Genomic DNA, 25,560 nt, shown 5'->3' with positions numbered 1-25,560 from the left:
AAATTAATGGGGTGGGCGACTACATGGCAAATGAGGTTCAATGTAGAAAAATGTAAAATAATGCATTTGGGTGTCAAAAATATGAATGCAATCTATACACTGGGGGGAGAACCTCTGGGGGAATCTAGGATGGAAAAGGACTTGGGGGTCCTAGTGGATGATAGGCTCAGCAATGGCATGCAATGCCAAGCTGCTGCTAATAAAGCAAACAGAATATTGGCATGCATTAAAAGGGGGATCAACTGCAGAGATAAAACGATAATTCTCCCGCTCTACAAGACTCTGGTCCGCCCGCACCTGGAGTATGCTGTCCAGTTCTGGGCACCAGTCCTCAGGAGGGACGTACTGGAAATGGAGCGAGTACAAAGAAGGGCAACAAAGCTAATAAAGGGTCTGGAGGATCTTAGTTATGAGGAAAGGTTGCGAGCACTGAACTTATTCTCTCTGGAGAAGAGACGCTTGAGAGGGGATATGATTTCAATTTACAAATACTGTACTGGTGACCCCACAATAGGGATAAAACTTTTTCGCAGAAGAGAGTTTAATAAGACTCGTGGCCACTCATTACAATTAGAAGAAAAGAGGTTTAACCTTAAACTACGTAGAGGGTTCTTTACTGTAAGAGCGGCAAGGATGTGGAATTCCCTTCCACAGGCGGTGGTCTCAGCGGGGAGCATTGATAGCTTCAAGAAACTATTAGATAATCACCTGAATGACCGCAATATACACGGATATGTAATGTAATACTGACACATAATCACACACATAGGTTGGACTTGATGGACTTGTGTCTTTTTTCAACCTCACCTACTATGTAACTATATGTAACTATGATCGGCTCTCCTCGCCACACACTCTGCAAGTGTGAGGCGAGGAACGCCGATTACTGGCATCTCCATGTTTACATGTGACCGGCTGTAATTGGACACAGCCAATCACATGGTTAAAGCACCGTGGACATGGCTCTTTACAGAGATCGGGGTTATGCTGTGTCCTAGCAACACGGTGCGGCCGCGATCGCCGTGCTGCATGCCCCCGCGGGCGCTCGAGAGAGCGGACGTTCTGGGACGCCGGCATATGACGTCCCAGAATGAAAGCCTCACCGACCCATGGGCAGCAACTAGTTAAAAAAGTCCAAATTTAGTTAATAAGTGATGTGCAAGCCTCATAAAATTAAGTGCTTGTAAACCTCTGAAATTAAAAATCAACAAAGCATATCCATCTATCGTGTGTACTTGCCGCTCTCTAAAGCACCAAGTACAATTTATGTCTGCTGTCTTATTCTTCTGCCATCTGCATAAGTCACTTCTGAAAGTCTATGCTGACACCAGACAATCCTGGGAGATGGCCTCACCCCTCCCCTGAACATAGCAGGTGATTTACAGCCTAAGCTGTGCATGTTTCCCTATGAGGCTGTGTAGAGGGGAGTGTGTCCTATCCCTCCACTCTGGTTTCAGATTACACTCAACTCCCTGATCTATGCTGTGCACTGTGTGACATCACATCTCTGCCCCCTGCTTTCTGGAGCTAAGAAATGCTGTCTAAATTCTGCACTTTGAATGGATATAGAAGAGAGAGGGTTGCTGATAAACAGAGGAGGATTTGTTTGACCTCTGTGTATTACCTTACTCCAGTCTGTGGATCACCTGATTAACTGGGTATATGTAACGGATTGCAGCCACTTTAAACAAAAAACTTACTTCACCTCCCCTGACTGAGCTAAATCCTCCTTCCTGCCTCACATATTCCTCCTTCCATACACAGGATCTCAAAGTTTCAGGAACAGAGGCAGTGCTGACAAAACAAAAAGCAATAGGCAGAATTAGGTCAGGCTACAGGGACAATGCTGCCATATCCTTCTGCAACATTTCCTCACCCCACTGCAGTGCAAGCAGGCACAACCTATATGAGGGTGCAACTCTGCTCTTATTTCAGGAACAGTGAAGCATATTTGCCACACTTTCATTGGCAGGGACATTGCAGGGGGACTAAGGAAAACTGTGTAAGGGACTAGGAGAAGAAGTGTATATGCACTTACTGTATCTCCAACTGCTGCACCACATATTTTTTAATGGGAGGCCACAGTTGTACTTTAAGTGACTGGTCTTATCCTTCCCCAAGCCTATAGTAGACAGTGAAAAGTAAAACAGTACACTGTTGACCTCAACTTTCCATTGCTCTTCTCTCTCCCCTTTTTTTCAGCATGCTCGTGGTTAGCTCATGAGCATTACATCACTCTTGTATGACTCCTTGTGCTGCTTTCCCCTCTCCCACTCTGAGCTCTACTATGCAGTGAATTGCAAGGCTAATGCCAGGATAATTTCATGTACCTACATTGCTGGCATTAAAAAATACGATTTTTGGTATTTACTGTAAAATCTTTTGCTTGACGTCATTCAGGAAATTTTATTTCAGGAGGAACACAGGAAGGTAGTAATCCTTAGACAGTTGGGTTAGCAGAGGACACCCAGAGGAATAACCTAGTGTTCCAGACCAAGACAGGTGAGTAATGCTAAAGTGAAACTACTACCTGAAAGAATGATGGACCTAAACTAATAATGTGGAGGACAAACGATCATCAACCACAAAGAAAACCAGAGGGACAACAAACTGCCTGAACAGTGAAAAAATAAGGCCTACAGCTAAGCTGGTCAACAAAATAGGATATATAAGGAGTAAGGCTGAAACCTAGTATTCCTAACCCATGACTGAAGGGAAGGAAGGCCAGAGAGACAAAGTTTGCCCAAATTAACCTACTGGTAAATGGGTCACTCATAACCCTTAACTTCAAGGAAAGGGAGGCTGGATTAACAAGGTACTACCTTAATGGATTAACAGTCAGAGCCATAAGAGATAAACCTTTAATCCTTGAGCTCAGGGAAAGGGAGGTCCATAATGTGAAGATGTCAACCAAACAGAGGAAAAGGAAAGAAAGTGGATACCGACAAGATTGTCGGCAGAGGAATCCAGAGAAGACTGTAACCCTTCCATGGGTGTTTGCTTTGAGTTTAACAGAAAGGTTGCACTTCTCAGGAGGGGTGGAAACATTTTTATGCATTATCAGCTCACAGGGATTAGGATGAAGCTAAAAAGGAAACTCATACTTCTCTTTAAAAAAGTAATCAACTGGGAGATGCTTGGAACTAAGCAAACTGACTAATTTGATGGGCAAGACTTAAGGCGTAGGGAAAGGATACTACCTTATCCACCTAGAATTAGAGAGATTAAAAGGAATAATTCCCACCTTTACTAGAGTTTGGAAAACAGGTAGTGGCATTGCCCAAATTTCAGATTCTACAACTCGGACAAGAATTGAAAAGTACTAAGAGAAATGGGAACTGCGTGCAAAGGAATGCTCCCACAATCCCACACATACTTATGCCCCGTACACACGGTCGGACTTTGTTCGGACATTCCGACAACAAAATCCTAGGATTTTTTCCGACGGATGTTGGCTCAAACTTGTCTTGCATACACACGGTCACACAAAGTTGTCGGAAAATCCGATCGTTTTAAACGCGGTGACGTAAAACACGTACGTCGGGACTATAAACGGGGCAGTGGCCAATAGCTTTCATCTCTTTATTTATTTTGAGCATGCGTGGCACTTTGTCCGTCAGATTTGTGTACACACGATCGGAATTTCCGACAACGGATTTTGTTGTCAGAAAATGTTATCTCCTGCTCTCCAACTTTGTGTGTCGGAAAATCCGATGGAAAATGTCCGATGGTCGCAATTTCCAACAACACGCTCCGATCGGACATTTTCCATTGGAAAATCCGACCGTGTGTACGGGGCATTACAGTGGTAAATGGGAAAGGAATTTCTATACTCATAGTGTATAGATGATATGATTCATGGCTTAGCAGGAACTTTAAAAATGTAGGACATTGACTCTTTTCAGTGAAGGTCTCCTGGACATTCCACCTAAAACACTAGACAATATCATGTGAAGAGCAAGTTACCAGCCAGAAAAGAGCAACATTTTCACAGGTAAGGGAGTAGCGAGGTCTGAGTCCTGTATTTCTAGCAGGATTTGAAATCTCTCCAGAAAAGGGTAAGGCTTGAACAGAGTCAAGCATCGCAAGGAGTGCAAGCCAACTTAATAAAAATGGACTTCAGTACAGAGAAGAGTGTGTGATCAACTGGACAACACTCTCAATGCTAGATTTATATCAAAATAGGATTCAGAGATTCCAAGTTGCAGAGAACTAACAAATTCCAGAAAAAAGCTCAATGGGGTGCATTAAAGCCAGGAGGGGCAGCCAAATAAGGATGCCCGATTTAATGAGTTAAAGTGGAGCCACAAGAGGAAGCTTGTGAAATTCAAACTGCTAGGGGATAACACAGTAAGGGAACCTCCAGGACAATCAAACAACTTCCTACTTGTAGGACTGGATGGTTTTGTTGTGGAGGGTTGAGCAAATAAGACAGAGGACTTCTGGCCTTGAGATCTGCAACCTGAGAAGGAAATAGACGGAGAACGAGTATGAAGTACTGCTGTTGCTATAGAGGAAGAACAGGGCTTGACTACCGCATCCCAGGAAATCAAATGTTCTTTTAGCGCATCCTCAGCAAGCAAGGCACAAAGCCACTGTACCCTATGTATCTTAACAGACATTACACCTGTACAAGACACCAGCTTAGATGCTTGCAACAGACCATCACAGCTGTACTGCAGTGCTTCAGACATTTGTTCAAAAAGCTCCGGGACATCAGGGGTATCCTCAAATGGCATTGTCTTGTTTAACAGAGTTGATCCACACTGACATGGATTCACAGTCTGAGGTACTGCCAATAAAAAACGGTAAAAAAGTATAAAGTAAAAGTATATTCCCTTTTAAAAGAGCTCCTCAACATTGTAAAAAGGAAGCTATGATTCTACAGGTTGTCTCCAGTCCTAGCAGAGGAAAGATTTACATACTAAATGTATTGGAAAAGTATTTTTAGCAACAGTTCTAAAAGTCCCTATGCCTGGAACAGCAGGCATATCCTCCAATTGCAGGGTAGAACGCAATGCCTCAATGAAACAATTAAGAACACCTTAATAGGAGCTTAGACACACTTATAGGTAGGTGCATTAGAATACGAATCGGATTTTGTTGTGGATGTCGTTGGAGCATGCTTATAACCCAAGCGAGCAGATTGCTGTGGATGGGTGGGAGGCTCAGGGTCTATGTTGCAGACATCGGTCCCTTCTGGGTATACTGAGCTGAGAATACTGAGAAGTAACTTCTGTCAACAATTAGAACTAGGGATGAGCCGAACACCCCCCCCCCCAGTTCGGTTTGCACCAGAACTTGCGAACAGGCAAAAAATGTGTGCGAACATTTCTATGGGACACAAACATGAAAAATCAAAAGTGCTAATTTAAAGGCTTATATGCAAGTTATTGTCATAAAAAGTGTTTGGGGACCCGGGTCCTGCCCCAGGGGACATGTATCAATGCAAAAAAAAGTTTGAAAAACTGAAGTTTTTTCAGGAGCAGTGATTTTAATAATGCTTAAAGTGAAACAATAAAAATGAAATATTCCTTTAAATATCATGCCTGGGGGGTGTCCTTAGTATGCCTATAAAGTAGCGCATTTTTTCCGTGTTTAGAACAGTACCACAGCAAAATTTAGTTTCTAAAGGAAAAATGTAATTTAAAACTGCTTGCGGCTGTAATGAATTGTCGGATCCCGGCAATATAGATAAAAATCATTGAAAAAACGGCATGCCCCCCATCCATTACCAGGCCCTTTGGGTCTGGTATGGATATTAAGGGGAACCCAGCACCAAAATTTTTAGAACTATTGTGTGGGAGTCCCCCCAAAATCCATACCAGGCCCTTCAGGTCTGGTATGGATATTAAGGGTAACCCTGTGCCAAAATGTAAAAAAAATGGCGTAGGGGTCCCCCCAAAATCCATACCAGGCCCATCAGGTCTGGAATGGATTTTAAGGGGAACCCCGAGCCAAAATTTGAAAACAAAAAATGGCGTAGGAGCCCCCCAAAAATCCATACCAGACCCTTATCCGAGCACACAACCTGGCAGTCTGCAGGAAAAGGGGGGATGAGAGAGTGCCCCCCCTCCTGAACCATACCAAGCCACATGCTCTCAGCTCCACCCAAACCACCTTGTCCCCATGTTGATGGGGACAAGGGCCTCATCCTCATAACCCTTGCCCAGTGGTTGTGGGGGTCTGCGGTCAGGGGGCTTATCAGAATCTGGAAGCCCCCTTTAACAAGGGGACCCCCAGATCCCGGCCCCCCATGTGAATGGGTATCAGGTACATTGTACCCCTACACGTTCATCAAAAAAGTGTCAAAATGGTAAAAATTACGGTAGACAAGTCCTTTATTAAAAAATAAAAAATAAAAAGTGTCCCGTGATGTCATTCATTCAACGGAAAAGACTCCACCTCCATGGGAGGCTCCCGCTCCCACTGACTGCAGGCATTCTGCATTGACAACTGTTATATAGCTGAGGGCGGGGCCACCTACTGACGTAAATGGGTGACCTCGTCCCCTTCTGACGTCATGTAACGTCACGTAAAATCAGAGGGGGACAGGGTCACCCGTTTAAGTCACCGGGTGGCCCCGCCCTCAGCTATATAATAGCTGTCATTGCAAAAAGCCTGCAGTCAGCAGGAGCCTCCCATGGAGGCGGAGGTTTATCCGCAGTGCATTGACAGTCACGCCGTTCATTATGGCATGTTCCGAATTTCCCACGAATTTCCCACGAATGCCCCATAATGTTCGGTATTTGGATGAACGAGCGAACACCCGATGTTCGAGTCGAACCTACATTCAACTCAAATGTCGGGCTCATCCCTATTAAGAACTATGGGCTAGGTAACCCGTTGCAGCTGGACTATCCATTGTGCTTCCTTAAAAAGACATGTTGCACAGCTTAACAGAAAACAACTAGGCCCAACATGAAGCAAAGCTATGTGTACTCACAAATCCAGGCAGCTGGTGCTGATGAGGGTCTGAGGTGACCAGAGGTGGCAAAGACATTTAAGATGGCCAGTGGAATGGAACCAGAGGCCAGATTGTCCTCAAAGCAATTCAAGATTAGAGAAAACAGTATGAAGATGCTTCCTCTAACTTGAATCACGTGAGAAGAACAGCATGCACTGATAAAACATTGCCTAAAAGATGATGTCAGCCCCCAGCTCTCTCTGTCATAACTGTCACCTCTATAATTTGCAGATGTGGCCTCAAAATGTTGATCTAGTTCAGGCTGGAAGGCCTTACTCCTTAAGGAGTCTGCAGAGACTGGGTCAGGGGGAGCAGTCTGCAGCTAACTAACACAGTACACAAAGGTCTGAAAAGCACCACAACACAAAGCACCATTTAGCAGGATCCAGGCACAACATTAAAAGCCATAGCTAATGATACATTGATCCAGATAGCTGCCGTGTATAGACTAGTTCAAGCAGTGTTTCTTTAAAGTTTTTCTCTGCAAAGGTGAAGAAAAGGAATCCAACCTCTTCGGACACTAGCAAAAAATGGAGGCATGTCTGTTGGAGGCAAGGTTATACTGAGGTTGACTTAAGGTTTATTTTTTTCTCATGAAAGTGGCAGTATAACTCACCTATTTAAGAATTACTACTTTCTTGTGTCATTTCAGGTTTAATGGGAAACTTTAATGGCATTGGTTCTGTTTTAATATTTTGTTAACAACTTACAGAGTAGGACTTCATATGTTTTTGACAATATTTTATGAAATCTTTATTTTATTACAGAACTGCCTCTATTTCTGCAAGGAGTGAATAGTATGTCCTTCATCTGACTCTTTTAGATGTGCGTATATATTTTGATCTCCAGCTACTTAATTCCCTTTAGAAAAATTGTTTGTCTCTGGTTTGCCAACTAATTCTGCAAGTGGTAAAATGTATTGTTACCAGACTAAAAGTAAACAAAAAAATTATGTTTTCTGATATCTGAATGCAACAGATGAAGGAAAGATACATGAAATTGTATGCATACCCCCCAACAGTCGCAGTTCTGGAACAACAGTCCCAGTATTTGGATCTCAGTAGGATTGGACTTAATGGATTTAGCAACAACATGGTACAATTTTATTCCAATATAGTGGCAACATTTGGAGTGATTGTTTAACTTAATTTAATTTCAAATATATTTTTACAATTTATTTCATATTGAAATGTTATTACGCAAGAAATTAATCTAAATCTAAATCTAAATAAACCAAATGTATGCTGAATTCTAGGAAAACAGAAAAATACAATGCTTATATACAGTGCCTTGCAAAAGTATCCCCCCCCCCGGCTTTTTACCTATTTTGTTACATTACAGCCTTTGGTTTAATGTTTTGTTGATCTGAATTATATGTGATGGATCAGAACACAATAATTTAAGTTGGTGAAGTAAAATTAGAAAAATATATACATAAAACAATTTTTCAGAAATAAAAAAATGATAATTGGCATGTGCGTATGTATTCACCCCCTTTGTTATGAAGCCCATAAAAAGCCCATAAAAAGAAACCAATTACCTTCAGAAGTCACATAATTAGTGAAATGATGTCCACCTGTGTGCAATCTAAGTGTCACATGATCTGTCATTACATATACACACCTTTTTGAAAGGCCCCAGATGCTGCAACACCTAAGCAAGTGGCACCACTAACCAAACACTGCCATGAAGACCAAGGAACTCTCCAAACAAGTAAGGGACATTGTTGTAGAGAAGTAAGTACAAGTCAGGGTTAGGTTATAAAAAAATATCCAAATCTTTGATGAACCCTAGGAGCACCATCAAATCTATCATAACCAAACTGAAAGAACATGGCACAACAGCAAACCTGCCAAGAGACGGCCTCACACAAAGACTCACGGACCGGGCAAGGAGGGCATTAATCAGAGAGGCAGCACAGAGACCTAAGGTAACCCTGGAGGAGCTGCAGAGTTCCACAGTAGAGACTGGAGTATCTCTACATAAGACGACAATAAGCCGTACGCTCCATAGAGTTGGGCTTTATGGCAGAGTGGCCAGAAGAGAGCCATTACTTTCAGCAAAAAACAAAATGCCACATTTTGAGTTTGCGAAAAGGCATGTGGGAGACTCCCAAAATGTATGGAGGAAGGTCCTCTGGTCTGATGAGACTAAAATTGAACTTTTTGGCCATCAAAGAAAACGCTATGTCTGGCGCAAACCCAACACATCACATCACCCAAAGAACACCATCCCCACAGTGAAACATGGTGGTGGCAACATCATGCTGTGGGGATGTTTTTCAGCAGTCGGAACTGGGAAACTGGTCAGAGTTGAGGGAAAGATGGATGGTGCTAAATACAGGGATATTCTTGAGCAAAACCTGTATCACTCTGTGTGTGATTTGAGGCTAGGACAGAGGTTCACCTTCCAGCAGGACTATGACCTCAAACACACTGCTAAAGCAACACTTGAGTGGTTTAAGGGGAAACATTTAAATGTGTTGGAATGGCCTAGTCAAAGCCCAGACCTCAATCCAATAGAAAATCTGTGGTTAGACTTAAAGATTGCTGTTCACACACGCAAACCATCCAACTTGAAGGAGCTGGAGCAGTTTTGCAAGGAGGAATGGGCAAAGATGTGGCAAGCTCATAGAGACTTAATCAAAGCGACTTGGAGCTGTGATAGCCGCAAAAGGTGGCTCTACAAAGTATTGACTTTAGGGGGGTGAATAGTTATGCACATTGACTTTTTCTGTTATTTTGTCCTATTTGTTGTTTGCTTCAGAATAAAAAAAAAAAAAAATCTTCAAAGTTGTGGCCATGTTCTGGAAATTAAATGATGCAAATCCTCAAACAATCCAGGTTAATTCCAGGTTGTGAGGCAACAAAACACGAAAAATGCCAAGGGGGGTGAATACTTTTGCAAGGCACTGTACACATATGAGAGCTGTTTTACTTACCCAAGATTGTCCTGTTTATCCATTACTGAAAATTACAAAATCCTACCAGAAAGCCCATCTAGGTTGGTGAATATACTTTTCTCTAATGGGGTTAAGAAATACAGCTAGGTCAACTTCTGGCCCCCAGCTGAGATTAGACAATGATAAAAAAGCAGCAACAGATCGTAAAACTGTGCCTTGTTTACCCTATGGTCTCCTTTTACCAAGTTCCTTGGCAGCACCAGTGCTTGTAGGAAAACAAAACTGGTAATGTTGCTAACTGCCCCTCTCCCAATCTGCTGGGAGTTTGGATACATGATTACAAGAGACAGATATTACTGTAAGACAAATTCAGGTTCCTAGACAAATTGCATTCAACATTTTTTAAATGAATACACAACTGCAATAACAACTGTTTAGATCAGCCTGGAGCTCAGCTTTAATCAAAACGATAAATAATGAAAACAATTATAATTACAGTTTAAAACTTTAAAATATAGCTGCTTGACACACATTACTAACAAAATTAGTTCTGTTCAGGAGAGACCATTAATTGCATATCCGTTTAAAAAAAATAATATAAACACATTATGTTGCATAAAGTGTAAAATCATCTTTTATCATTATTAAAAATGTAATCTAGCTTTGTAGTGGGTTACAACCAAAAACTCGTGGCTGAATACAAATGCATGCCACACTTTTCAGATATTTATTTGTAAAAAAATTGGAAAACCATTTATCATTTTCCTTTCACTTCACAATTATATGCCACTTTGTGTTGGTCTATCACATAAAATTCCAAAAAAATACATTTACGTTTTGGTTGTAACATGAAAAATTTGGAAAATTTCAAGGGGTATGAATATTTTTTCAAGGCACTGTAAATAAAAGATTGTGGGTGGAGCCATGCAAATTATTGTGTACACTTCAGTGTCTATCTGTGAATCCAGAATCGTGGACTTTAACCAAGATACTGTACAAATAAAAATTAAAAAAAAAATATTTTGGAAAATCTCCATAAAGCTTGTTCAAAATTTCTTAGCCATCATCAGTGCAAAATATAAACTTTATGGCTTCCATAGTGTAGGTGGGGAGCAACAGTGTTATATTTTGACTGTACTTCTGTTTTACAGTGTCAACCGAGTAAAAACGTACGTTCTAGAAGGGGCTGTAGAGCTAAACCACCTGAAAAATGTTTTATGTCTTTACTGTGCTCTGCTGGTTTGATCTTTGCAGCTTGCAACAGTATCTGCTTGAGCATGTTAATGTGGAAGGGAACAAACATTCAAGACATTTAAGAAGCCATAGTTAGTCTAGCCATACGGCTCCATCTATAAGTAAAATATCACTTTTGAACAATCTGACCCTCCAAGGTATATTTATAGCACTTTTTTGTATTTCAAATACCAATCATTCACTTTTCATACACAACATATATGTATTTGTAATTTTGTGATTTTGATTTATATCTACATATGTCTAAAATTACTATTATGGGGAAGTCCACCCTAACTCTAAAATCGCTACATCTGCAGACATCCATGATATAAGACTAACCTATCTAGCCTTGTAAAGAAGAAATCAGTATACATACCTTTTTTGAAGCCGATCCGGTCCGGCCTACAGTGGCATAAGCTCTGCAGAGGACACAGCTGACAACGACTGTGAAATGGATGGGATGTGACATCACCATTAGGCTTACTATGGGGCTTTCATTGTCGGCTGTGTCCTGTGCACCCACCTCCACAGCGAAGTTGCAGCTGACAGCCCATCATGGGCTGGGGTCGGAACAGCTTCAAAAAAGGTATGTATACTGATTTCTTCTTTACAGGGTTAGATAGGTTAGTGTTAGATCGTGGGTATCTTAAGATGTAGAGATTTTAGTGTTACCGTGGACTTATCTTTTAAGTGATTTAAAGTGGCTTGGGATGGTGCGGCTAAGGCAACAGTCCATTAGGTAAAAAAAAAGTGTAGAAATGTTTTACAATACTTACTTTTATTATCTAATTGTGCTCTGTATTTATTAAATCCCTTTAAACGCACACGTTGTCCCAAAAGATCAAGAAACTCCTCAAAAGCCGGCCCTGCAGTTTCATTATTGTACATCTCCTCTTCTGTACTCTGTCCTGCTTTGCAGTACAGGATACCAACTTTGTGTTGAAAGCTCAGCTAAAAATAAAAGAATGACTGTTCAGGTTCAGGCAAGTGTTTTACACTCAAAACAAAATTCTACTAATTAACATTTATAAATAATCCCCAAAAAACCTCTGTTCTAAATGATATGTTCTTGCAACAGACCTCATTTACTAAAATGTGTAGAACAGTAAGCCGAAGTGTTCACTACACACTACCGCAGCCATTCTCAACCATGGTTCAATGGAAGCTTAGGGTTCCTCTAGACTTTGCTTGGAGTTCCTTGAGCTGTGGCTAATTGACCTCCCATGTAATGTTGCCTGTATAGTTCTAAAGCCAATGTCATATGACAGAGCCAGCTGCATGACATCTTTCTAGCTGCCTGTAAGGGTGGCATTCTTCTTCGTGCCACAAAGGTTAGGGGCTATTTTCCCACTGAACTCCAATTATTTGATTTCAGCAGAGGTTTAAAAAGACCTAAAAACTATTTCAAGGGTTCTACTGGGGTAGCAAGGTACAGAAGGGTTGCCATACAGTGCTTGTTTTCTGTAGGGCAACATGTTTATTGTAAACATAATGCATTTGCTGAATTTGTGTAAAATAAACCCTTTGGAGCGACACACTTTTAGAAGTCTGTCATTTAAATCATTAGGAAATAGGCACTAATGCTTATATATTCACAGTTAATGTCTTACAGGAAACGACATCATGCGAACATAGGGTAATTATGCATTATTATATTCCCACTGACAATGTTTTATCCCTATCTTCCATATATTCTATTATTCAACTTGTGCTGAGCGATATTAGAAACTAATGTAGTGCAGATAACCACTGCTGGTATAATCAAATTGCTGGCCAATTAGGCTGAACTCTGTACTAAATAATCTCTGCCTAGGGCCAGAAATTTAGCAGTTTCACACTAAATAATATATGAAAGAGTGTTTGATGATGTTGTTAAGAAGTTGCAGGAGTAAATGAGAGTTGCCTACGCTTTAATAAGATGAAAGGCATACTGTTCAAAATATCTTAGGGATTATTCCTGTTGCATACAGATGTACATTTAACTATATCATAACCAGATTTGACTAGCAGATTATGGATAGAATGCATTTTTGAACCGATATCTTAGAATTGTCTTACTTTTTGGTGGAAATCATTTCATACGTAGACCATGTACATATCATTTATAAAGAAAACATACTTTGGGATGTCCTGACTTTTACAGGACAGAATGCGGTTGATTTACTAAAGGCAAAAATGCTGTTCAACCTGCAAGGCAAGTTGCACAGTGAAAGGGAATTTTCCCCAAAGCTTAGTGCATGTGATGAAATTTCACTTTGCAAAGCATACCCAATCACATGCAAAGGAAAGAAAAATTGCATTTTTGCTTGCACGTGTTTGGATGATGGGATTAAGCAGAGCTTCACCTCATTCACTAAACTCTGGGGAAAATTCCTTTTCAAAGTGCAATTTCCCTTGCAAAGTCTATTTGTCTTTAGTAACTCAACCCCAACGATTCACCTTCTTTCATAAGAGTTGTTTATGATGCAAACAGCGAGATAATAATAAAATGAATAGTTTTTACCAAAAATCAATATACTGCTGCCTAAAAGTATTTCAGCATTTATGTGTTACAATATTGCTGCTTGGGATAGATAGTGAGCAATGATGAAGAAAAACAATAGGCACTTTATTCTAGAAAACCATTAGAAATTATTGATTTTAAAATCTTTTTTGAAGAACAGTGGACAAATACTTCATAACAGGCAATGGGAAACTGATGGCCATTTCATCTTTCTTTGGCAGTTATTGCAGACAACAGAACAATTAGTTCATGAAGTTCATTTAATATAACTGGCAGAGATACAAAGCAAAGCATTCAATCAGATGATTGTGGAAACTGTGAGAAAAGCATATATTGCAGTAAATGGTTCCAAGCTTCCCCATGTGTATGCAGAGTTTAAAAGCAGTGTGCCAGGGGTTAATAGAAAACATGCAAGCTGAAGTTTAGAGAGCCTTGTATGCTAGTGGCTGCTATGTTTCTTAAACATTTAATTCCTCTGCCCTCCTGATACCCATGCAGCCAGTGGCTGCTCGTGGTTTTTTGTTTGGGGGGGGCATCAAACAACCCCCCCATGGCATCTCAAAGAGAGCCCCCCCCCCGCTCACTGTCTCCCGGTCGGTCCACTTACCCCCATCTAGGTGGCAGGCATCGGGCAGCGGTGGGGCATTGGGTAGCGGCTCCTGTGTCTTCTCCTCCTCCCTCCTCCTTGCTTCCACCGTGCGTCTCCTTCCCTCCTCCTAGGCGTCCAATAGGATGGCCTGTCCTTTCAGCCAATCGGATAATGGGTATCAGACCCGCTTTCTGATTGGCCGGGAGGATGATCAGTGTTGTAACAGCAAATATTCATTCACTGTTGTAACCCCTGGCTGGGCTCATAACCAGTTTAACCAGATTCCCAGTACCGGCACTGGCCACACAGCCCCACAGCATGATGGAACCTCCACCAAATTTTACTGTGGGTAGCATAACGCCCCTTGTTATGACCAAATAACTCAATCTTTGTTTCATCAGTCCACAGCACCTTATTCCAAAATGAAGCTGGCTTGTCCAAATGTGCGCTTGCATACCAGCAACTCCATTTGTGGAGTGTGTGCAGAAAAGGCTTCTTTCGCATCACTGTCCCATACAGCTTCTCCCTTTGCAAAGTGCACTGAATTGTTGAAGGATGCACAATGACATCATCTGCAGCAAGTTAATGTTGTAGGTCTTTGGAGGTGGTCCGTGGGCTGCTTTTGACCGTTCTCACCATCCTTTGCCTTTGCCTCTCCAATATTTTATGTAGCCTGCCATTTCTAGCCTTAACAAGAACTGTGCCTGTGGTCTTCCATTACCTCACTATGTTCCTCACAGTGGACACTGACAGCTTATATCTCTGCGATAACTTTTTGTAGCCTTCCCCTAGACCATAATGTAGAACAATCTTCGTTTTCAGGTCATTTGAGAGTTGTTTTGAGGCCCCTATGTTGCCACTCTTCAGAGGAGAGTCAAATAGAACAACAACTTGCAATTGGCCATCTTAAATACCTTTTCTCATGATTGGATGCACCTGTCTATGAAGTTCAAGGCTTAATTAGCTCACCAAACCAATTGTGTGTTCCGATGAATCAGTGCTAAGTAGGTACAGGTATTCAAATCAACAAAATGACAAGGGTGGCAAAATGTATTCCTTCGTCCAATTTTGTTTTGATGCATATTGCGCATTTTCTGTTAATCCAATAAACCTCATTTCACTACTGAAATAAAAAAGGGGGCATACAGAAGGTAAGTAATGGGTAGTTTGTGAAGAAGAATGTGTAGAGAAGTGCCCTAAAAAAGAGAAGGGCAGGAGGCCACCATACTGGCCTTCTTATGATATATATATATATATCAAAAGATAAGGCAACCCACTATGCATTCTTTTAAAGTTAGAGGAAATTCTGGTTACCAATTAATTGAGTGTGTGTGTGTGGGTTGGGTAACGCACACTGTGGAAGATTTCTTCTGCACATTGAGTGGGATCCCTTAAAATGACAATAGTTACCTCTACCCATATTAAGTCTTTTTCCTGAAATGTAGTGGATTTGAACAGTGGTGGAAATGACTTGTATGGCAAGAAGATCTGAGAGTGTATGTTGATTTGCTGAAAAACTAAGCAATTCTTCCAACCATTTTTATATGTTTACAGGAGACAAAACATAACAGCAGGGATAGTGGTAGCAAATGTATAATGACTCAATTAAAGCATTATTAATTTTTTCAAAATCAAAATGACCCGATTCCTGCATCCACACACTCGATGTGCTATTGTGTTCTCACAGCTGGGAGCCTTCCCTGCATCAGAACACACTGATCAGTGTTGCCGGCTATAGCCGGTAGCACTGATCATTTGGGAAAAACCCGACAGACTTGTAGATCAACTTCTGTACAACCATCCTGCCCATACATAGATCGAAATTTGGCCAGTTCAGTAGGGAATTTTAATCCGTGTATGGCCACCTTAAACTTCAAGCAAGATCACACTCAGAAGGTCAGTACCTTTATTCATATTCTGCACTGCAGCTAAGTGCATACGGACATCATCCAAACCATATCTGCCAACAAAACTGATGAAAACTCAAAAGGTCCAGAGGAAGTTTCAGCAGGGAGGTATGCAAAGTAGAATGAGCAGAAGTGCTGCCTTTGAAAATACTGCCTTTCCACTGAATCAGGCAGTGCTGAGATAATTACATCAGCACTGCCTGAACTCAAACTAAAAGGGGGTGTTGAGGAGACCAGTCAGTGCACAGAGACTAGGATGGGCTGACTGGTCTCCTGAACAGGAAGTGCTGGCTACGAGGCAGCTTTTGGCAGCTTTAAAGGAACATTTAGAGAAGCATAGCTAAAAAATAAAATATCTATATACTGCATGCACATGGGTAAGCCATTCAATTAATTTCTGTAAAATAGCACTTCTGCCCAAAGATGGTCTTTAAATTAGATTAGAACATCTAATGAAAATATTCAAGACTTTATGGAATCATAAGTCACCTAGTATGGATACTGAGACAAAAATATGTAATTTATGTAATTAGAGGAATTCATCTTGTGACAACCTCATGGGGAATTGATAAGGCGTTGAGTAAAACTACATATACTTTCTATTTCTTTATGTATTCAACAATGCATCTAATAGAGAAAGGTCACACAATACTAAAATCTAGCTTATAATTACACTTTAATATATACATTTGTATCTGGTGCAAAAAAACTGCTGTATCCAAAATAGTAGTAATGACTAAAGCATTAAAAACGCACATAATAGTCCAAAAAACGAATTAGTCCATTGTACATCCATGGTTGTAGGGTGAGTGAATGCACATGTGGATGTGTGTATTACCAGGGGTAGGCGGCAGCTGTCCTCAGAGGAGTAGCCAGCTCTGTACAAATCACATTTTGACTGTTATACCAAAACAAATAAGTAAATCTAAAAAGGACATACCCCTTGTTCATCTAGTTTGAGCAGCTGCTCTGGGACCTTTGGGGAGTTCAGAGCTTGTCGAAGGCACTGCACATTAAGCTCCGGTATGACATATTCAAGGACTTCTTTGTGAGGAAGGCCACGTGCTGAACCATGCCTCGCTGTTGATGGCACTGCATCTTCTAAAACTGCCCCTCGGAGAGTTGTAAGCTGTGCAGATGATGGGATGTGTAAAGCAGAACTGTTAGTACTGGTAAATCACTGAACCTTTTTTTAATGAATATGATAGCTGTTAGATTGTACTGGTTGGAAAGCTTGGCCTAAGTCAGCTGAATAAAAGATGGTAGTTACCGTATTTGTTCATGAATATTACATGGCTCAAGCCAATCCGTTATACAGTTTAAGAATGTTAGCAATGCATTTAGAGATATACAGAATGCAAATGTACCAAGTAATAGGCATAATGTAGATCATGTAACACTTCAACCAGCTTGTACTATTGCTCAGTAACATGAGCCACCCCTAGCTTCATCCCAAAAGCAACTGTTTAGACGTTTCTTGTTCCTCAGCGCTAGAAAACATTATAAGAACATACAGTGCTGTTACTCATTTACTGGTGTTTATCAATGCTAAACTTTTTTAGGTTAGAGTAAACAATGATTAAACACCCTGTTTTTTTTATGTAATTAATTATTTAATACATTTATATATTTATTCTGTCTGTGTTCCATTGGTGAGAAATTTCTTCACTTCCTGTGTCATAGGCACAACAGGAAGGTAAAGAAAATCTTTTTAAAGAAAGAGAAAATATCCGCTCTTCAACAGTTTTCACAGGTGTCTTCACAGCCTGATTTCCGTTGCCTCTTGTCAGTTGACAATCAAAAAATTATGCATTTACGATAACTTTTTGCCCCAGTTACAGTAATCATCAAAACAATAGTCAACAGGATAAATAGAGAAGGTGAATTGCTGCAGCAGAGGCATAGACAGCAATAAAACCCAACAGAAGTTCAAACACTGCCATGCTCCATTCATAACTAAGAAAAAATGACCTTAGATACACCCCCAAACAAACATTTAATAAGCTAAAGCCTCTATCACAATATGAACATATATATACATATATATATATATATATATATATATATATATATATATATATATATATATATATATACACACCACACACACACATGCACACATACACAGTATATATATATTTAATTTTCATTATTATTATTTTTCGTAAAAACTATTTTTATATTTGATATGTACAGTATATATCTTGGTACACTGGAGATAATACACCTATATGAACATACATTTAGAGACAAGTTGGACATAACAAACTCTACAACCTGGAAACCTGGACCATAATAACCTGACCATATGCGGTCTAACTGTGATCTGCAGGTTAACTCAGGTTAAATCTCAGGTTAATTACTTTTTGTTTCTGGTGGAGATTACTGTATCCACATAAGTGATCAAGCCTTAACCCCCTCCTCCTTAGATGGCACAGTTGTCTTTTCTGTGCTCATATGTAACCAGTCATGATACGTTTTCATATCATTTGTAAAAACTATATACTTTTAGGAAGATAGGGTAACAGGGTTTGTTTTGGAACAACAGCTTAATGTTACTTTTGGCGCATATTTATAAAGTATGTTGATTTTAGCTGTATGTAAGGTCAACTGAATTGTGTATATTCTTATTGCTGATATAAGCCTTCTCTGGAGGCCCAAATTACATTTGCAATTTAAAATACCAACGACAGCTCACCTTCTTGTACACATGTGGAATGGTGTACAAATCCACTTTACAAATCAGAAAACAAGTAAAGTAAACAGGAAGTTGAGAATCAATATAGTCAAAAAACTATTCATTTCATTAGGACACTCATACAGGTTCCCAGTTTACATGTTTTGACCCAACAGTCGTAGCCTCCCTGGCGGTTTTCTCGAGTGTGGCTCGGGGTTAAAATTCAGGACCATTAGCGGTAACCCCGAGCCACACTCGGGATTACATCGCAGGATCCTGGTGTGCCTTTACTTACCTTGTCCCCGGGATCCTGCGATGTCCCCCGCAGTGTCCGTGGGCTCCGTCCTCCTCCGAAGCCTCTCCTTGCCAGGCTCCGTTCCCTGCGAGCGTCGCGACGCACGGGGGCGGAGCCTGGCGGCAAATTAAAAAGAAAGTAAAAATCATAACACATACGGTATTGTAATCTTACAGATTACAGTACTGTATGAAATTATTTCACATCCCTTTTGTCCCCAGTGCTTTAGCCCATGCCCTGCATGCAGTTTTATATTATATATACTGTTCTTTCTGCCTGGAAACTGGAGATTGTCCATAGCAACCAAAAAGTGTCCCTTTACGTCAAAAGTGGCTTTAGACCAGCTAGAAAACAGCGATAATAAATTAGAACACCTGCAGAATTGAGCGATGGTGAATCGTGGGGAAATTTATTTTATTACTATTTATTTTTATTTTTTTTTATTATTTATTTTTATTTATTATATTATAATTTATGTTTTTGTGTTTCAAACTTTATCATATCTGGGATATCTCGGATATCAGGTCAAACTATTTAAAGTATAACTAAAGGCAAAACATTTCTTGTTTCAGTTTTGGATAAAGTAGAGAAGGATTAGAACACCTGTCAAGTTTTTATTGTTACCTGTGCCCCTGTTAGGGAGATTCGCCCTTTCCATTTGTCCTGTTTATCATTTTCACTGCTTCACTTTCAAGCCTGGGAGCCAGCTAAAGATAACCCGCACAAGCTGATGGCTGCATGGCTGGATTAACATAGGGGCTATTGAAGCTGCAGCTCCAGTCTCCTTACCTTAAGAAAGGCCCATTTAAGAAAAAAAAAAATCACAAACAAAAACCCCCAAAAAAGATAGACTTTGAGGGTCGTGGCTCAGCGACCAGGGGCCACATAAAGCCCAAATTTGGGGGATAGGTAGCTGAAGGTCTACCCCACTACTGATCAAAATTTGGCACTCCTATCGCCTATGGTCCTGGAAATACGAGGCTCCTTGTGCAGCCTGTCAGAAGCTACATACAGAGCGACCAGTTTAACCATTTCAGCCCCGGAAGAATTTCCCTCCTTCCTGAATAGAGCACTTTTTGCGATTCGTCACTGCGTCACTTTAACTGACAACTGCGCGGTCGTGCGACGTTGCACCCCAACAAAAATGCAACAAAAGTGCAACAAAATTGACGCCCTTTTTTTCCCACGAATAGAGCTTTCTTTTGGTGGTATTTGATCACCTCTGCGGTTTTTATTTTTTGAGCTATAAACAAAAAAAGAGCGACAATATGACAATACCGATATGTATTCTTCTACATATTTTTGTTAAAAAGAATCTCAATAAGCGTATATTGATTGATTTACGCAAAAGTTTTATCGTCTACAAAATAGGGGATAGATTTATAGCATTTATTATTATTATTATTATTATTATTTTTTACTAGTAATGGCGGTGATCTGCGATTTTTATCGTGACTGCGACATTATGGCAGACACATCGGACAATTTTGACACATTTTTGTAACCATTGGCATTAATACAGCGATCAGTGCGATTAAAAATGCATTGATTACTGTAAAAATGTCACGGGCAGTGAAGGGGTTAACACTAGGGGGGCGGTGAAGGGGTTAACTGTGTTCCCTGGGAGGTGATTCTAACTGAAGGGGGAGAGGACTGACTAGAGGAAGTGACGGATCATGGTTCTTAGCTAATAGGAACACACGATCTTCACTCCTGTCAGAACAGAACAGGGCAGTGTGTGTTTACACACACTCGTTCCTGATCTAGGTCTCCTGCTCATGATCACTCGTGGCCGGCGGTCATGGCGACCGTCGGCCACGAGCTTTGGCACCCCTCTGTGTAGCGCGCGCGCGCCTGCTATCCGGACCCCGCGAGCCGACGTACAGTTACGTGGTTTCACGCAGGGGAGCCAACCGGAAGGGGTCCGGAAGCGGTTAAATACAAGCTGGCACACTCTGTTTGCAGCAGACTGAGATGATGAGCTCACAGTGCCTCTCCTTACTTCTTGTCAGAGGCACTGAGCTCAATGGACAGCTTGGAGCACCGCCTGTCAAACTCGCCTATTGATTTCAATGGGGACACTCTGCAACTGCAAGCCAAACTCGCTCGCAGTAGCAGCATAGTCCAACAATGTAAAACTACCATTCAGCGATGTAAAAAAATAAGGAGGTGGCAGTAGCACCTCATGAACGCCTTTCAGCTGCTGCTATACCACTCGTTGAAAAGCAATACACCACTGATCACTTTTAAGAGGGCAGTAAGCATTACCGCAAATGTGAAAGAAACGTGAAACACATCATCCATTTCACACTTCCCACCAACCAGGTCACTCCCCAGCCACTTCCCATGTTAGCCACCTCCCTTCAACTTATATTACAGGTGACCATTTCCCAACCTGCAGATGACTGACCCTACTCCAAAATATATCACTCCCAATTACTTCCCCCACCCGCTGATTGATATCCCTCCATGACCACCTCACACCCCCCTGCTGACAGACCTCCCTCCCCAGCCTGTCCCCACACACCCTCTCACCTGCTGACCTGTGGATGGGGGAATCACTCCCGCAGTGTTATTGTATTCTGCAGTGGGGAACCTTCCCTATCCACACAATACAATGATCTGTGTTGCTAACTATAGCTGGCAGCACTAATTGTTTTGGGAAAAACCTGGCAGGCTGGTTGTACTCAGGTTGATTAATAATTTGACTTGTGTACAACCAGCTAGCCCATACATAGATCGACTAAGGCTGGTCTCTGCCTAATTGGTCTAATTTCAAATCATGTATGGCCCGCTTAACCACTACGCAGTTCCTAAACATTCTTCCACAAACCTTTACATTTTTCCTTCCCAGATTCCTTCATCCTCCTCACCTTTGCATAGTGCCCACTGCCATACCCTCCACACTCCTCTCCTGTACATACTGCCCACTGTCATACCCTCCACACTCCTCTCCTGAACATACTGCCCATTGTCATACATTCCACATTCCTCTCCTGTACATACTGCTCACTGTCATACCCTCCACACGCCTCTCCTGTACATACTGCCCACTGTCTTACCCTCCACACTCGTCTCCTGTACATACTGCTCAGTATCATACCGTCCACACTCCTCTCCTGTACATACCGCCCACTGTGATACCCTCCACACTCCTCTCCTGTACATACTGCCCCACTGTCATACCCTCCACACTCCTCTCCTGTACACACTGCCAACTATCTTTCTCTCCACACTCTTCTCCTGTACATACTGCTCATTGTCATACCCCCCCACATTCTTCTCCTGTACATACTGCTCACTGTCATACCCTCCACACTCCTCTCCTGTACATACTGCCCACCGTCTTACCCTCCACACTCGTCTCCTGTACATACTGCCCACTGTCTTGCTGTCCACACTCGTCTCCTGTACATACTGCTCAGTATCATATTGTCCACACTCCTCTCCTGTACATACTGCCCACTGTCACACCCTCCACACTCCTCTCCTGTACATACTGCCAACTATCTTTCTCTCCACACTCTTCTCCTGTACATACTGCCCTCATAACACCTTCCACACTCCTCTCCTGTACATACTGCCCCTATCATACCCTCCACACTCCTCTCCTGTACATACTGCCCCCATCATACCCTCCACACTCCTCTCCTGTACATACTGCCCCCATCATACCCCCCACACTCCTCTCTGTACATACTGCCCCCATCATACCCTCCACACTCCTCTCCTGTACATACTGCCACTGGCATACCCTCCACACTCCTCTCCTGGACATAGTGCCCACTGTCATACCCCCCACACTCCACTCCTGTACATAGTGCCCACTGCCATACCCTCCACACTCCTCTGCTGTGCATACTGCCCACTGGCATACCCCCCACACTCCTCTGCTGTGTATACTGGCCACTGTCATACCCCCCACACTGCTCTCCTGTACATAGTGCCCACTGCCATACCCACCACACTCCTCTCCTGTACATAGTGCCCACTGTTATACCCTCCACATTCCTCTCCCTCACCTGCAAATACTTCCCACTTTTATACCACCCATACTCCTCCCCTATGCCTCTTACCCACAAAAACAGTTCTTTAAAATTATATTGAATATCCTCAATGTTACTAGCTCTAGAATGGGCACACTTTTATTAGTTCAACTAAAGGAAATCTTCACAGTCCTCATATTTGTTCTGCCCATTATTAGTACTCATTTAATTTTGTGATTACTACTGTGATGTATAGAGGAAAATAGGGGATATCAGCTACTCTAAATATACCACTGGAAAAAAAAAGTGTCCCTGAAAATATTTTTGAAATGTTGGCACTGCCCAAGGGCCACCGGGTCAGTAGGTGGCCCCATGAGAGGCTCCTGGGATCCTGTGATATTAAAGCGGTAGTAAACTTTGCTAACATTACTACATTTTAGAGGCCCTTAGGTAGGTTATGCCATAATGTACAATTATGCACAGCATATTAGCACATTAGGGTACACTTACCTGTCAGTCTGAGCCCTCCAGTGCTGCACTGTGATCAATCCGGTGGGTCCCGGGCGCTTCCATCTTCACCCGGTCTTCCTTCCAGGTTCTGTGCCTTCAGTCACTTGCCTTGGTCGGGCTGTGTTGCTGTCACTTCCAAGCATGCGCATCCTCTCTCTCTCATCCCCCCTCTCTCTCTCATCCTTCCTCCCTTACCCCTCACCCCTCTCTCATCCTCCCTCTCTCTATTTAATTTAATTTGTTATAACAACAAATTGGTAGCATTTTTCATTATTTTTTTTTTTATTTTTTTTTTTTTATAAAAAGCCCCACCATAATCCTCAGCACCAGGCCCAAGATGTTCTTAATCCGGCAGTGATGGCTGCTTGTGATTAACCACTTCAATACAGGGCAATTCCACCCCCTTCCTGCCCAGGCCAATTTTCAGTTTTCAGCGCTGTCGCAATTTGAATAACAATTGCGCGGTCATGCAACACTGTACCCAAATTAAATTTTTATCATTTTTTTCCCCACAAATAGAGTATTTTATCACCTCTGCGTTTTTTATTTTTTGCGCTATAAACAAAAGAAGACCGACAAGTTTGAAAAAAAACACAATATTTTTTATTTTTTACTGTAATAAATATCCAAATTTTTTTTAAAAAAACAAATTTTTTCCTCAGTTTAGGCCAATATGTATTCTTCTACATATTTTTGGTAAAAAAATTGCAATAAGCGTATATTGATTGGTTTGCCCAAAAGTTATAGTGTCTACAAAATAGGGGATAGTTTTATGGCATTTTTATTACTATTTTTTTTTTTAGTAATGGCGGCGATCTGCGATTTTTATCATGACTGTGACATTGCGGCGGACATATTGGACACTTTTGACACATTTTGGGACCATTCACATTTATACAGCGATCAGTACTATACAAATGCATTGATTACTGTATAAATGTCACTGGCAGGGAAGGGGTTAACATTAGGGGGCGATCAAGGGGTTAACTGTGTTACCTAGGGAGTGATTCTAACTTTAGGGGGAGGGGACTCACAAGGGGAGGAGACCGATTAGTGTTCCTCTGTACTGGGAACACATGATCAGTCTCCTCTCACCTGACAGGATGTGGATCTGTGTGTTTACACACACAGATCCACGGTCCTGCTCTGTTAACGGGCAATCGCGGGTGCCCAGCGGACATCGCGGCTGCCGGGCACACGCATCATTTTCCGCGTAACGCGTCGGGGGCGCGTGCGCGCCGCCGACAGCGCGCACCCCTCAGACGGGCGGAAAGCCCAGGACGTCATATGACGCCCGCCCAGGATGGGAGATCCCTCCTGTGGACATCATATGATAATGGGCAGCATGGGAAGTGGTTAAAGATTCACTCTTTGGACGTACGTAGTACATCCAAAAGCTGAACTTGTTAAAAAAACAGCATTATGACCCCTCAGGTTCTGTAGAAAAAAGGCCAGAAGGAGAACCTGGGCATGTGAGCTGTCAAAGTCACATGACAGGCTCTCCTGGAATCATGAAGCTCTCTCTGCTGCACTGAACAAAAACAACTCCCGTTGTGGAAGGTCGATTTTTATACAGTGGTGTTTTCTTCTGTCTTGGAGAACAGAGGATACAGTGTTCCTGGAAGAGTGTTTTCACAGCGGTGGACTACAAAGCCTCTTGCAGACGGGGTGGACTCCGCTAAGTGGAGTTTGTCCATTTCCATCCGACTGTCATCCGATCCTAATGAAGGATCCGTCTGTTTTAAGTGGACCGGATCGGATGCTGGCGGGTGTCAACGGACACACGTCCGCTGACTTCAGCCACTACATGGAGAGCTATGGATGGTCCGATTGGGTCTGCTTGTAAAACTGACCACGGACCCGATCGGTCTGTCAGTGTGAAAGGGGCCTAAAGAAGAAAACATATAATTATTGTTTTTTCTTTTGTTAATTTCTCATTTAATGAAGATTCTTAATTTGGACAGTTTTGGACTTTATTCACCATTTGC

At 41.8% G+C, this 25,560-nt stretch overlaps 1 protein-coding gene across 3 annotated transcripts in view; it reads right to left on the bottom strand.

Annotated features, from left to right (window-relative positions):
- SIPA1L2 (signal induced proliferation associated 1 like 2) overlaps positions 1-25,560 on the bottom strand; it is a 330,522-nt gene that overhangs the window by 183,791 nt on the left and 121,171 nt on the right. For all 3 annotated transcript variants that reach the window (XM_073627936.1, XM_073627938.1, XM_073627937.1), the window contains exons 4-5: positions 17,045-17,233; positions 11,882-12,056 (exon numbers count right to left, since the gene is read on the bottom strand). In XM_073627936.1, the coding sequence (XP_073484037.1) occupies positions 11,882-12,056; positions 17,045-17,233 (364 nt within the window). The remainder of the gene's footprint in view (positions 1-11,881; positions 12,057-17,044; positions 17,234-25,560) is intronic.

This window comes from Aquarana catesbeiana, linkage group LG04 (genome assembly GCF_042186555.1).
Source record: "Aquarana catesbeiana isolate 2022-GZ linkage group LG04, ASM4218655v1, whole genome shotgun sequence".
In the NCBI taxonomy this organism is placed as follows: Eukaryota; Metazoa; Chordata; class Amphibia; order Anura; family Ranidae; genus Aquarana; species Aquarana catesbeiana.
The sequence above is the reverse complement of the archived record's forward strand: the minus strand, read 5'-3'. Positions and strand labels throughout refer to the sequence as shown.